The 15,222-nt window shown below is 39.9% G+C and overlaps 1 protein-coding gene across 4 annotated transcripts in view; it reads right to left on the bottom strand.

Annotated features, from left to right (window-relative positions):
- Positions 1 to 249: 249 nt before the first annotated feature.
- LOC119547725 (roundabout homolog 2) overlaps positions 250 to 15,222 on the bottom strand; it is a 48,791-nt gene continuing 33,818 nt past the window's right edge. Inside the window, exons 4-14 of one of the 4 annotated variants that reach the window (XM_037854706.1) lie at positions 14,499 to 14,783; positions 13,005 to 13,145; positions 12,803 to 12,934; positions 11,387 to 12,691; positions 11,161 to 11,259; positions 10,615 to 10,855; positions 9,698 to 9,858; positions 8,023 to 8,305; positions 3,388 to 4,328; positions 1,766 to 1,868; positions 250 to 381 (exon numbers count right to left, since the gene is read on the bottom strand). In XM_037854706.1, the coding sequence (XP_037710634.1) occupies positions 1,798 to 1,868; positions 3,388 to 4,328; positions 8,023 to 8,305; positions 9,698 to 9,858; positions 10,615 to 10,855; positions 11,161 to 11,259; positions 11,387 to 12,691; positions 12,803 to 12,934; positions 13,005 to 13,145; positions 14,499 to 14,783 (3,659 nt within the window). In that variant the 3' untranslated portion in view covers positions 250 to 381; positions 1,766 to 1,797. Of the gene's footprint in view, positions 1,869 to 2,231; positions 4,329 to 8,022; positions 8,306 to 9,697; positions 9,859 to 10,614; positions 10,856 to 11,160; positions 11,260 to 11,386; positions 12,692 to 12,802; positions 12,935 to 13,004; positions 13,146 to 14,498; positions 14,784 to 15,222 lie in introns of those variants that run through there. The other 3 variants (XM_037854705.1, XM_037854704.1, XM_037854707.1) reach the window with 3 other exon arrangements.

Here is a 15,222-nt window from a genome sequence, read left to right as displayed (position 1 = left end):
ATATGTCACTATCTATTTGCAGAGTGTATTTACAGACCAACAGCTTTAAAATATAGTTCAACATCTCCAACCATTTAAATTCCGTAATCACATGAACAGCACACCCTACCTAAAGTTATGATACTTACTGTAAGCCCACACATATTGATACCCCGCAACAATAACAAGTTTCAATATAAAATTATTTACAAAATGCATTTAAATTTTATTTGTCACATGTGTTACACGCACAAAGGGCTGGAAAAGCGGGGGAAAATCGGGGGAAATCGAAGGGAAATGGAAACTTTTCAGTTGGCGAAATGGAAGAGAGCGTTTTGCAGCATTATCCTGTTTCATTGTCCTGTTTGCTCGTGTCCTCGGCTCGAATCGGGCAGCAGCTGGCTAAACAAATTGCGAATTGATTCTTTATAGACCATTAGTTTTGATTATACAATAGTTGTTGGGTGGCAGTGGGCGTGGATGGACATGGCCATGGACTAGAAAAAGGTCTTCGGCTAGACGGCATTCAATTGAACGCTTCAACGCCTATCGGGCAATTTGGTGCCAAAAATTATGAGGCTGCCATTGCTATTATAGTCCCACGATATATGGGACAGTCCCGAGACCTTCTATCCCTGTGTGTGCTCCATGTTCATGATAAATTTGGGCTTATTTATCGGCCTGGCCAGTGGCTATCGGTAGCGAGTGTTTCGGACACTAAGGCTATTTGTAGTTTCAGTTTGGGGATACAATGGGGAAGTCGGGTGGGTATATCAGTGGGCATTCATTTGGGGGTGTCGAAGCTAATGGTGTGGGCCTGGTCACTGATACATTAGCCTGGGCATTGACTGCAGCTGGTGTTGCTCGAGCGGCAAAAGCTTAAAGTTCAGCCAAGGGTAATAAGCTGGTAGTGCAGTTAAAGATCCCAATTTGCCAGGAAAATAGGAAACAAAGTGAGGGATTTTAAATGGGCTTATTTGGGGAATAGCCTATAGTTTTCCACCAACTAAAAATTTAAAGTTCATAAGGAAAAAGAAATAACCTTTAATAATATAAAACAAAATAAACTTTCCATTTGAATACTTCCTTAAATCACAACACCTCTCATAATAAATAAATAAATTTAATTCAATTTAAATTAAAAACACACTGCTCACCACCGTATTTGAAATCATAGTTAGTTTTAATGCTTACTGACAGCTTTATTTAATAGCATGCATCTTATTACTGCTTAAAATTCATGTATTTAATAATAATTCCAGCTATCTTATGGAACTAAATATTAAAATAAAAAGTTCAGTGTTATTACGCTTCATTTAATCGAATTGATTTTCATTTCATTTGACTTCTCTCCATGCAAACATTTTTATATTATTTTTTCAATGCATAGTTTTGTTGCAATTTCAAAGAGCCTGAGTTTGGACAACCAAACCAGACATACATAAACTGTCAATAACAATTTGAAACAATGCCAGCAATCCAAAAACGAACAACAAAAAATCAATAATAAACAAAACGAGCCAGGAAACTGAAATAATTTTGTTTATCATGAATTTGCAATTGCAAATGTTTTATAGTTAACGGATGGTAAATGCCGAGGTTCCGGGGGAAAAATGGACAATGTCTCATTAGGGATCCCTACATTAATGATTTTGTAGGACAAATTGGGATTTGGGGCGGGCGAACAAAGTGCATAATTAATTAGCTAGTCAGCGATGGAAACTCGCCCTCTGCCCGGGAATCAGTCGGAAGTTTTGTGGGCAGGCCGCAGCATAGTTGGGTTTACCTGAAATTTCCACCCACGACCAGCAAATGAATTCAAATCACAAAATCCATCGAATTGTCCAGAACCATGTAGGCACAACTGTGTCGACGCCAAATAGTCCTCGCTGAAAATGGAAAATTTTCGCACACATTAGAGCGGATTTGCCCACAAAAATTTCGCTGTGCGGCTAAGTAGAGTACGATTCATAACTATAATTTGGGAATGGGTAAAACATTTAGCAGGAGCTTTACTTGCTTTACTAGAACTATAAGCCTATATTTATAGACAGCACAAAAATATGTATTGCTTACCATCTAAAATGGGTAAAAAACTAAACAAAATGCATAAGAAAATTAAGATTTTAAATATATATGTATTTATCCCCCTCGAATAGTAAAAAATGAATAAATGCCAGCTAGGGCGTTTCGTAATTATAAGAAATCGTGGCTTACCATTACGAAACGCACTATATATAGCCAGAAATTGGTTGCTTTTCATAATTTTAATCTTTATTTTTAGGTTTTCTCATTGCATAATTTATCAATTAATTGATTAGTTTATTTTATTTCCTCATTTTTTCCAGCTAAATCCCCATATTTGCTGTAATCCTTCCACTTTCGCTTTTCTCTCTTTGCGGTTTCCCGTTTTTAGCTATTCAAACTAAATCTAGTGTCAGTTAATTACATTTTAATGCTTTAATTACATGGTTTAAATGTAGATTTAGTCATTCATTCCTCAATCGTTTATGATATTTTACATTTAACAGCCTTATTATTAGCATTTACTTAGCTTTTCTTGCGGGAGGTGAGTTTTTTATAATTTTACCAACACACAACTAATTGCATCGTGCTATGTTTATATAACTCTAAGTAATTTTTTCTCGTTAGGGTTGGGTATTCTCGTTTTGGCTTTAACATTGGTTTTCTTATCTGTGGGAACACTTTCGGCAAAACTTCATAGGGTTTTGCTACTAACTTTTAAAGATTTCTCTTGCTGTACTTACTTGAACTACGTCTGTGCTATTTTGAGATGGTTTCTGGTTTCTTGAGAAAATTAATAATATTTTTTGCTTGCTCCAAATGCAATAATCTAAATGCTTTAGGGGTTACGGTTTTATATATAGGATATAGTTAGGGCAAATTTATTTACAAGCCAATCTTTCCGGGGTTTTTCTGTATTTCTTTACACACATTTCGTTGTTGTTTTTCGGTTTGGGGATTTTCTTTTGGTAGGTGGAAGTCTAATAGAGCTATAGGTTGGTTTTTAAGGAGATAGGGGAGAAAGGGTCTAGCTTTTATGTATACCGATCTATGGGATATATAGATCGTGGATTGTTATAAACAAAAGTGAGTCATAAAATACTGAGTAAAATAGAAAAGTTTGAAAGACTTTCATACCCCACCAACCCTCACAACGTTCCACAACCCAACTTCCACCTGCCAACTGATATATGCCTACCACTTATTACCATAATACAATCCATTCGGGAATCCTCTAACTTATTGAGCACTTTTCGATTGACCCAAGCTTTTAAGTTGATTTCTAAGCTAGGGCTTAGACATTGGCACTAGAGCCAAAACTACTGAGGAATTTGCTATCGCCAGCTAAGCTGTTTACACTAGCTAAGGACTTGTTGTTGTCACCTGATCCTCCGGCCAGGAAGGGATGATGTTGCTGCTGGTGCTTGAAGGATTGATAGGCATCCGAACTGACCGCTGACCAAGTGCCATCCTTGGCCTTCACATAGAGATGCTGTTTGCTAGGTTGCTTGCTGCCAAAATGATAGTCCCCGGGAGCTGCGATCGAGGCACTGGAGGCCCAATCGTTGAGCAGTTGATTGGTGGAATTGCAGAGACCCAAACCAGAGAAATCTCCACCCTCCGATGGTGGACCTCCGGTTAGAAAGTCCATGGGTCCATTGCTAGAACCATTTGTATTTGCATTCGTATTCATATTACTCTGCCTCAAATTCGATTTTCCCAATATATTATTCTCGCTTTTGTAAAGCGTTTTGGGCTGTCGCTGGCGCCTCAGGGTTCCTGCCCCACCACCACTGGCCATTTGGGCAGCCAAAGTGGTATTCGCATAGGCGCCCAGACCCTGTTTCAAGGCATTGCTGGCCAAGAGTAACTGCTGCTGTTGATTAAACGGATTCGTACGCTCCGATTTGCCCTCCAATTGATCCATTTGATTCTCGGTTATATTGATCTTTTTCACCTTGGCCGGCGAGGCTGTCAAAATGGCCGTACTTGCCGTCGAGGTTGTCATCAGATTTGGCTGCTGTTGTTGCTTGGGCTCCAGGCATCCATAGTGGGCACTCGGTGGTGCGGAATACATCCCAGTCGATTGGTAATCACCGCCCTGCAGATTGTTGTTGTTGCTGGCGCTGTTCTGGTTCGGTTTTGACGCATAGCGCTTCTGGTAGAGCTTCACATTGGCCACCACATTGGTGGTGGCATAGGCCCCGCAGCTGTCGTACAGGGAGGCCGACTGGCCACCCATGCCAGGTGGTGCTCCGCGGGTGGGACTCTTGAATGTGGAGCAGGCGACTTCCGCATAATCGGGCATATTCAGCGGCGACAGTCTGAAATTAGAGGAGAAGGGGAATATTTTCCAGTTGAAAATTGATTCTGTACAGAAATATGAGTTGATAAAAGAGTATTCATTAGTGCACCCAAAAAATATTCATGTTGTTTCCATTTTTAGAAACATGTATCTTTGATTAAGTAAACTTACTTTACTTAAAAAATATTTTCTTTGGCTTAAAAAAATATTTTAGTTTATAGAAAAAAAATCTTTGGCCTTGATATACAAGTCGAATATTTTTTTTAGCCATATTCCCATATTCATTTTGATATTTGAACAGCAAAAGGTGATTATAAATAATGCTATGCATTATGTTTTTATCAATGAATTTTGCCAAAATATATATATAATAATTTTTTCTTCATAGAAGACCACTTATTTTGAGCAGTGTGAATAATTTTCTGTGTATTTATGCTTGTCTGGGACTCACATCAGCGATTCCATAAATCATTCGATGTTGTTGATGGGAGGAAATTGCTTTTGTTAGGCAGTGAATGCAACTCCGGAAATTGTTCCCATCTCACACCTACTCATTAAAAATTTTGTTGCAATTTCCCTTTGTATGCCCCCATAACTTCCTCAACCGTAGCAATTGCAATTTGCTTAAATATAGCAAATACAATACGAAATTTCTCCCCATTAGCATTTCAACTTTGTAATTAGAGTGAGTAGAATTCCTGCGGAGGATTGGAAATAAAATGGAGCAAAAGTAGGAAAATGTCGAGAAGGAATCAAAACCAAGGGAAATGGGAAAAAAGCTGGACTCCCATTCAAATCAAACTTTTATCCATGTGTTGGCAGGAACACAAAAAATTAACGTTCCCCGAGACAGTGGAAAAAGCAGCGAGAAAAACTTTTTTATTGCACAAATTTTTGCGCACTAATTAGCTAATGAGATAATGCTTATCTATCGCTTTGCTTTTTCCCAATGAGTTCTCGTAAAAATTTACTGAAATGCTAGTGGGGCGTGGAGTGTGGGCGCTGGAAAATGCGAATAGTTTCGGCCATTTCATGGTGGTTTGAATAGTTTAAAAACTAACCAGAGAGGAGGAATAAAATTGCAAAAGCAAAAATTAAAACATCGTGTCTAGAATTGGTGTTGGTTTTTAATTGGACATGTGTTTACTAAAAATAGAATAGGTATTTCGTTTTCTTGTACTTTATTTTTACCAAAATTCAAGAAGGTCTTTTGATCAGTTTTTATCAGAGATGGAAAAACATAACGTTATTTTTTTTAAAAGTTATAATTTCCCTATTAAGTCCAAGTCCCATATCACTTAAACCAATTCCGCTGACCCAATTAAAAAGCACATTCCGTTAGAGAATATGCCAAGTAATCTGAATTTTGTCCAGCTATTAAGCTGCGGCCTTAAGGACACTGGGGGAATATGGAAATATGCAGATCTGAAGAGTTTGCGTTTCTTCCCCGAGGACTATCAATTTTTAATTGTAAATTTAGTGGCGAAAATTGCGTTTTTTCCGTGGGGGTGGTTGTTAAAAACTCCTCGAATCAGACAACAACCCGCGAAAGAAATTAAATATTTTAATTGGAAATTTTAGGTAATGACGCACGTGTTTCAACAGGGACTTTTTGGGGTGGGAGTGTTTATGTAAACAAGGAGAATAAAAGAAGATCCTGTTTGGGTATGCCAGTGCTTATGTTATACTTTTTACGACTTTACAATGTTGTTAAAAGTGAGCAGCAGAAGGAAAAGTTCGGTTCGAAGGAATACAACGGAAAAATTGAAACGGAAATAATGAAAATCGCGTAACGGAAGTGGCAACGGTATTAGAGGGGTGGAGAATTTTCCCGGGGGAGGGGGTTTTTCCGGGGGAAATGTTCCAAATTGCAAGTGAAGTGGAAAGCGAGGGGTGAGGGTTAAAGGTGGGCGGTTATTTCATTCAGAGAACGCAGAAAGGAAGTCTAAACAAATAAATGCGTAAAATGCCGCAAATAAATACGCGAAAGTTTTCCGCCTTGAAAGAGTGAGACAGGTGCAAAAAGAACGCAACAGAAATATGTCGCCAGCAGTTGCCACTTTTTTATTGCCTCTTGTTTGGATTTTTGTTTTATTTTTCTTTTTTTTGCATTACTGCTTTTGTTTTATTATTGTTGCCGCAACAATACATTAAGCTTTAAGGAAAAGCAAGGAAAACACAAAGAAAAATTTGTTTTTCTATATAAATTCCTAAGTAAGAAGTAAAAAGAAAGTCCTTGAGATGGGCAAGTAAAAACGGGCAGCTTGGCCCTGGGATTAGGCTCAATGGAATTAAAGCGATTAAGCGAGAATTTTCATCAAAACTTTCCTCCGAATTTTCAAGAACCATTTGACTAACTGAGAAAGATTTATTTAGTTGAAAGTCACAATTTTATATAGTAATTGAAAAGTTTAAGAGTTTCTCAGAATTTACTGACAGTTTAATCCACTTCGATGTTGTTAAGAATTGACAAATTTGAGGGCTAAGTTTTGAAAGAAACAAGCTTGGGTGTTAGTTATTGATTAGAGCTGACAAGTAGCCAGATTAAGACATTAAGAATTTAATTTAAAAATGTGTTCAGGAAGGTATTTTTCCTTTGGCTAAAATCCATCTTTACTTTTAACCCAAATTAAAGAAGATTAAAAACCCGTCCATCTGTAATGCATTTCCCTCGAAGGAAAATTCATTAGCCTTTAAAGGAAACGCCATAAAAAAATACAGGAGCTCCCAAAGAAAACAGGGAGATAAAACAACCCGAGGAAATATGAATGAATTGCGTATATGGAAATTAAATAACGGCTGCAGTGCTCCTTCCTGCCAACGTAAACATTTATTTCGTGGTTGGGGCAAGTTACCATGGCCCAAAGTAAAACCCGTTCAAGTGTAACAATTTAATGGCGTTTGTTGTTGTTGCGGTGGTTTTTGGCTGGAGAAGAGGGTTCGGGCTTTCCACTTTGAGGGTGGCTCGGTTTTGGTTGGGGAATCTTTATGGAGGCAGCGGTTGCAGCTCCACAAAATATTTTTTACGACTCGGCTCGTAAATAGTGCCATGGATCTTTTACTTGCACCAAGAGTAGTGCTTTCGTTATTACACGAAGACAAATTTTAGCAATGCAGAAATCAAAAAATATCCATTTATATAAAAAATAAACGTTTAGGAAGTAAAAACAAAATAAATTAACATTTGCTTTAAATAATAAGAGATAAATTATTAAAAATTATCATTCAAGAAAAAAATTGATTTTAATGCTTAGGTTCGAAAAACCTTAATAAATACCTACAAGTATCCTATGAAAAATGTAATTTCATTATTTGCCACGTATCAATTGGTTATAAAAACAAAATAAATTCATTTACATTAAACATAATAGAAGATAAATTATTAAAAATTGTCGCTCTAGAAAAATAATAGATTTTTATGCTTTGGTTTTAAAAATCCTTATAACATACCTAAAAGTATGCTATGAAAAATGTAATTTCGTTATTTGGCATTTATCCATTGCATACTTTTAGGCATATCTTTAGAGATTTCAAACCCATTTACATTTGTATCCATTTTCAGTTCCTGTTTTCCGAGTGTAAGTTCCTCACTTTAAACCTTTACCAATTGAAGCCTTCTGCTCGCCAATTTTTTATTGTAATTAAACAGTCAGCGAGGCGTGGACAGGATATTAAGGCAACTTCCTGAGCAGATAAACAGCCCTAGAACTCACCTCTCGTAATCGGGCAGCAGCGTCGGCTGTTGTCCCTGCTGGGCGGTGGCCTGTGCGTATCCCGGAAGTTGCTCCTTTGTCGTACATGAGCCGTTTGCCCCCGCTCCACCCGGGTTCCCATTGCCATTTCCCGCACCCTGTCGCCAAACGCCGCCGGTGGGATCGATCCACAGGCCATTTTGCCCAGTTGCGGCTGTCGAATTTGAGCCAACGGCACCGACGGCTCCGCCTCCATTTAGCGGCAATGTCGGAAACTTTCGCACGGTTCCGATTGCGTGATTGCCTGAAATAAAAAGCAAAATATATATGGGTTTACAGGAGACTGAATATATCGAAATGGCTTCTATGTGTGGGCTGGCAATGATTACGGCTCGTTAAAACTAAAACGGAGAACTCGCCGCCCGGGGTTTTGCGCTCAGTTTGCTTTCGCAGTAACGTGCAAATAATAAAAGACGGAAATTACTTTTTATATTCAATTGGCAAAAGCTTTTGCACGCCCCTTTCCAACGGGTTTGTGAATGCCCTGCAGTTGTTAAAGTAGATGGGTTGGACGAGTAAGTAAACATTTGGTTTCAGAAAAGATCTATACCCTGATTACCTTCACTATATATGTACTTCTTTTATTGTATTATTTCGTTGGAATCTCCGTAATCTGTCCGGAACTCTGTCCGTGAATTTATACATAAAATTTTTCCAAGAATATAAGTAAACCTGTATTGACTTATAGTAGTTCTTATATTATAAATATTTTTTGTTGGTATTAAATTACTCTCTACCCCAAACAACTTAGGATGTTATAGCTATATATTTTATAAGTCCACCTACCAAACTTTATAGGGTATTTATAGCTCACGACATCCTGCTGAAATGTTATGTTTTCTAACTATATTTAGAGTTCTTCAGTCAGACAATTGATGTGATTTTCACGTGAGGTTTTGTCGTTCTTATACAATACACCACAGCATTTTCTTTAGGGTTCTTTTTCTACCCTAAAGACTCCCCCACTTTTGCTCTAGTTATCGTGGCATGTTTATCTTTTTATAGTCGGTTTAACCTTGGCGCTGTGGCTTACTGCCAAAGATTATTACCCTCGGTTTTTTTGGTTCCTCCGGTCTTTACAATGTTATGAGTGCGTGTCTCGATGTCTGCAGTTATTGTGGCTTACAAAATGGCAACCTAATTGAGACCGGCCATAAATGCTCAAGTCATAAATCAAAGATTACGCAGAGGAGGAGCTTGAGCAAAATGTTCGCATGTCCAAGAGTGGAAAGGAGATTGTCCTATAAAAATGGGGGGTACTTCCAGATGAAGTGGCACTAGGGTAAAATGCAGGGAAATAAATTCGGAATGAAGATGGTTTTATTTCTTAAGGATGCACTTTATATATAGATTTTTTGTTTTAAGACATTAGTTTATACTTTTCAAAAACGACTTCCTCCAATTACTGAAATAACAGCCTTTCCATTGTGGAATGTACACAGTTTTTAAGCTTCAAAAACCTTAAATACTATAAACATTATCCCAAACATCCCCAATTGCTTGACTAAATTAAACTTCAATTCACCCATAAATCCTTACACAAAAAAGAACAGGCAATTACCAAGCTCCCTCCCCGAAAAAAAAGGAACTGCACAAAAGGGAAAATAAGTATAAATTTAAATTAAAGTTCACTCACCATGTAAACTGCCCAGCGAGGTCTGCTTGATAAATTGATAGCGCTTGAATAGAACCAATGCGCCCAATAGAAACACAATTATGGCAATGATGGAGCCCAGCAGGACGATAAACCAGGTCTGTGTTAAAAAGTCATCGGCAATATCACGACTGATGGGATATCTGCAATAGACAACACAATAAAGAACCCGGAATGAGAACGGCTATCGGAGGATGGAGCCTTCTATTTGTATTTGTATTTGTACGTGCCCGGGCGGAGGCTTAGTTTAATGGTCGCAAAAGTCGTTGGCCATTGTCGTTGGCCGTTAATGGATTGATGGGGACCTCGATGCGACACTTGGCAGTCAAATGAGCAGCTCCACAATGCCCGACACCCACAACGCTCACACAAAAGGGAGTTACACTCAACGAAAATTGTGTTATAAAATAAATTTGTACCTTAAGCCGTAAGAATAAAACTAAAATATTATTAAAGCATACAATAAGTTTTATAAAAGATGACTTTTTCTTTAAAACTTTTCGAAAAAGTTATGCAAAATATATTTTTAAATGAAAAAGTAGATAAATATTATATAGAACTTTAACACTGGTCCAATCAATGTATATATTAAAAATAGTTCAAAATCTTTAAAAAAAAAATTAAAGACAAATGTTTTGAATGCAAGATTTTGGCTTCTTTAAATTAAAATAAAAACACCTAAATAACAAGAATAAAATAATAACGTAAAGCGTTATTTCTGATTTGTAAATATAACAAAGAAAACATATGTTTACAAATTCTAAGAAGATGTAAAGTAGTTTTCAAACATAACACTACCTAATTACCTTAAAAAATTTAAACAATAAAATTGTTTTAAACTAAAAATGAACTTATTTATGTTAAGGTAGTGCTTTTTTCTCCCAGTGCACACCACTCACCTCGTGTAGCCGGTGTCCAGGGATTGGGTGCGTGCATCGATGCGGAGGACGGCCGGCTTGCTGAAGGGTCCGACTCCCACCCTTGTGGCAGCCGCCACTGCGATGTAGTAGGTGACTCCCGTGGTGAGGTTGGCCAAGAGGAGGGTGGGCGTGGCCGCATCTATGGTCATATTTTTGAATATCCGCGTCGTATTGTGCACGTCCAGGCCTTTGACGACCACATTGTAGCTGGTGAGGATGCCTGTTCATTGGAGAATTTTGGGGCGGTTGGACAGAGAGAAAATGAAATTAAATGTAAACAAAAGAGCTGAGAATTCATCCGAAACGAGTCGTCCTAGCAGAGGTATTTGCACAAAGGACCTGACTGGCGGTCAACTTATGAGGGAATCGGAAAGCTCTAGGGATTTTATACGGAAAGGGTCTGTCTATCAGGACGAACATCTATAATCCCTTTTCATACTTTAACAACTTATTTTTGAACTTTACGTTTAAAGGGCTTATAGTCAAGACATTTTTGATCATATAAGTAGATTACTTAATACTAACCATTGCGAGTCCGATTTGGTTGCGGTGGTAACCATTTCAAAAAGACCGAGGTGCGATTAAATTGGATGGCTTCCATGCCATAAGGTGGGGCCTCCGGTACTATGAACGAAATTAAAGTCAAATTAATAAAAGTTAGCAAGTTAAATTTAAAAAAAATCCTAACAATATATTTTATTAAACAATTACAATTAATAACGAACAGCGGATGGTATATCTAGAGCCTTACCATCTTCCAGGGTTCTCATGCGTCGCGAATTCGAGGGCTTTCCTACGATGCTCTTGTAAAATGGCACAAGAAAAAACTCGTATGTAGACGCTTTTGCCAATCCAGGCACCGTACAGGAACTGAGTCCCTGACCCTTGTTGAGCAGTGTAACCATTTTGTATTCGGTGGAGTGGAGTTCTCGGGCATAAAGATAGAAACCCTCGATGTACTGCCCACTGTCTATGTCCCAAGAAAGTCGAGCGGTCGTCGAGTCACTAGCATTTGCCTCCAGTAACTCCACCACATCGTTTGCTTGCAGCAGGGTTTCCACATCGCTGAGAAGTAGTTGTGAGGTTCCAGAGTTTTCACTACCATCCCTAACACCCACGAGTTTTCCCGCTGTTATGGGTTCCGAAATGGGTGAGGGTGGTGAGAAGCCCAGAGAGTTTTCCGCCCGAACTATGAACATGTAAGCTGCTCCATGGGTTAAACTTTCCACCGTGAAAATCGGTTCACTTAATCGCGATGCTATGGGTATCCAGGTTTTGCTCTGATTTGTGCAATACATTTCCACACTATATCCCAAAAATGAAGAAGCTCCCGCCTTATCACTGGTGGGCCAAACAATTGTCAAGGCCGAGGCGGTGGCATTCAGAATTTTCGGTTGTCCCGGGGCAGTGGGACATTTATTCTGCTCGGGGGCTCTGTAAAACTTTATATTCGGATTGGTGGGCAACTCTATCCTTAGGAAACCACTCCAAGTGGATTTACCAGCCCTTGAGCTGGCCACACATGTGTACAATCCCTGATCCTGCTGACGATCGAGGTCTGATATGATCAAATCCCCAGATGTTGTGATATTCAACTTGGAACTGGGCTGCACAGGTATTCCATCACGATACCATGATATCGTAGGACTCGGCAGACCTATAGCCTTGCACTGAAGTGTGGCCAGCGATTTAATGGGCAGCGTTTGATTTACCGGACCCGATATTATAATCGGTGGTGGACGATCTTCTTGCGAGTCCAAGCTGAGTTGAACCCTTGAAGTAATGCTGGCCACTTCATTCATGGCATTACACAGTATGACCAGATCCTTGTCTGTTCTTTGAAATCTGGTCAGAGTGAGAATAGAGTGACCTTCTTCGGTGTTCAGACTGTGAAATCGATCCAAGGGCGGGGCTCCGGGAAATATCAGTGTACTGTTATTCTTGATGGTCCAAAAGATGGTTGGCTTTGGATTGCCAGTGGCTCGGCATTCGAAGGATGTATCGGCGCCCAGTTCCACGGATTTGCTCGCAGGACGTTGGATGAATTTCGGGGGGGCTACAGTGTGAGTGTGCGGGGTGGAGGAGCATGGGTAGACTAATTAGCTAAAAGTGCCCAACTAGCGGTTGTCTATAATGTATTTTTCGGATTTCCCCAAAAGAAACTTACCGTAAACAGTGAGAGTACCCATTGCAGTAATGGCTCCCACAACATTGTCCGCCTCACAGCTGTATTCACCCTCATCGGCAATGGTGACCCTCTCTAGTCTTAGACTTCGATCCTCCAGCACACTCACGCGATCTTTAAGAAATATATTTTAGCAGCAAAATATTAATATTATTTTAAATGATAATGGAATAGATTAACTTACCCAATGGCATATTACCGCCCGAGGCAGTCCTTAGCCACAGAACATCCGGCATGGGGTCACCACCCACTCGACAGGGAAAGGTCACCGAGGCTCCCTCCAAAACCGTTTGATCGTGGGGCCCCCGGATGATGTACGGCTTGACTGCAATGGAAATAGCCAGCAGGGAAAATGATAAGCGGCAATTTAATCAAAAAACCTCAAACCAATAAGACCTCTTAGCCCAGCGACCCAACCCTAGTCACATTCTAGCAAATTGGACATGACACATTGATTGGAGGTGCTTGGAGTGGTTGGTGGCCAAGGGCCTTTTTCTAACCACTAACCCATGAAGGCAAAAGGGTCTTATAAGCTTTTATAAGCTTTGCAAGAAATATAAATAAAACAAGGAAGAACGCTATAGTCGAGTACCTCGACTATCAGATACCCGTTACTCAGCTAAAGGGACCAAAGGGAAATGGAGATATGCAAGCAGCAAAGCGAGATTTAAATGCGCCACCTACCGGCGGAAGACAGATTTAAGCATTGTGGGCGTTAGGGTAGGCGTGGCAAATTTTTTTTGGATCAATCGATAGGCATTGACGAGACCAATACATTTCAGTTAAAATTTTTAATCTAGCATACAAATTGTGAGCGCCACAGGCTTGGGCGGTTTGTGGGCGTTAGAGTGGGCGTGGCATATTTGCGTAACAAACTTGCGCTGCGTACAAGGCTACGGAATCTAAATCTGAAATCCCAATACTCTATCTTTGATATTTTCCGAGATATCCGCGTTCATATTTACGATTTTTTGAAGTTTGTGGGCGGTTTGTGGGCGTTAGAGTGGGCGTGGCAAACTTTTTTTTGGGTCAATCGATAGGTATTGATGAGAACAATTCATTTCAGTTTAAATTTTTACTCTAGCATCAAAACTGTAGAAGCCACAGTTTTGGGCGGTTTGTGGGCGTTAGAGTGGGCGTGGCACTCTACTGAAACAAACTTGCGCTGCGTAAGAAGCTCAGGAATCTGCTCGCCAAATCTCAATAGCCTAGCTCTCATAGTTTCCAAGATCTCAGCGTTCATCCGGACAGACAGACGGACAGACGGACAGACGGACAGACGGACAGACGGACAGACGGACAGACGGACATGGCTAGATCGACTCGGCTAGTGATCCTGACCAAGAATATATATACTTTATGGGGTCGGAAACGCTTCCTTCTGCCTGTTACATACTTTCCGACGAATCTAGTATACCCTTTTACTCTACGAGTAACGGGTATAAATATAAATTAAAACCTAACCTAACTCATTTTCATTTTCAAAAAAACCTATAAAAATTATTAAAGAGAGATATGAAAATACTTAGCTAAAAATATTATAAGACATTATTTAAAACCAAATCGTCATTAAATATTTTCTATAATATTTCCTTAAAAAAATAAAAATAATTCCATTTAATATGAAATATAGTGTTGTATGTTTTCTATTTTCTGCTTGAGTGGGTTAAGCTCTCACCGTGCACTTTGAGCGTGGCCAGCGAGGACTCGCGCACCCCGACTGGATTCTTGGCTATGCACTGGTATTGACCCTCGTCAGTCTGCCGGGCATCCTGGATGGCCAAATTGCCGCCGTCAACGATGCGTACTCGCTTCGAGCCCTCCAAATCCAATTTCTGGCCGCCCTTCTTCCAGGTGACCGATGGCTCGGGGATTCCCCGAGGGGCGGCGCACTCGAGGAGGGCGGTATCGCCCTGGGCGATCCGTGTGTTCTGCGGCTCCAGGCGGAACTCGTCGCGGAGAACTGGATGGGAGAAAGTGGGGAAAGTCGGTTGAAAGATGAGCAAATGATTATTACGGCGAGTGTGTGTGTGCGGTGTGGCTTGGCCCCTGTCCATTTGCCGGTGGTTATAAATTATCTGGGGGTTTTTGCATGATAAATGCCCCACGTCGGTGTCTTTTGTCCCTCCTGCCCCGTGAACCCTGGCCGACCCTATTCCTCAACGTGTGAGCCCGTGTTTGCGGCCTGACAGCAGAGATAAATTGTTGGTAAATGGCATAAATGTGATTTTTATACGCCACAGAAAGGAGGGTGAGAGAAAGTGGAGAAAGATGGGCAACTAATTTGTAAAAATTTCATCACGCCCATCGATTTCTACGCAGCTTTTAGGATAATTTAATTATGTTCGAGATTGGAGTCGAACAAAAATTGTTTAAAAATGTGTTGATGTATGGTGTTAAAT

This window comes from Drosophila subpulchrella, chromosome 2L, assembly GCF_014743375.2.
Source record: "Drosophila subpulchrella strain 33 F10 #4 breed RU33 chromosome 2L, RU_Dsub_v1.1 Primary Assembly, whole genome shotgun sequence".
Taxonomy (NCBI): Eukaryota; Metazoa; Arthropoda; class Insecta; order Diptera; family Drosophilidae; genus Drosophila; species Drosophila subpulchrella.
The sequence above is the reverse complement of the archived record's forward strand: the minus strand, read 5'-3'. Positions and strand labels throughout refer to the sequence as shown.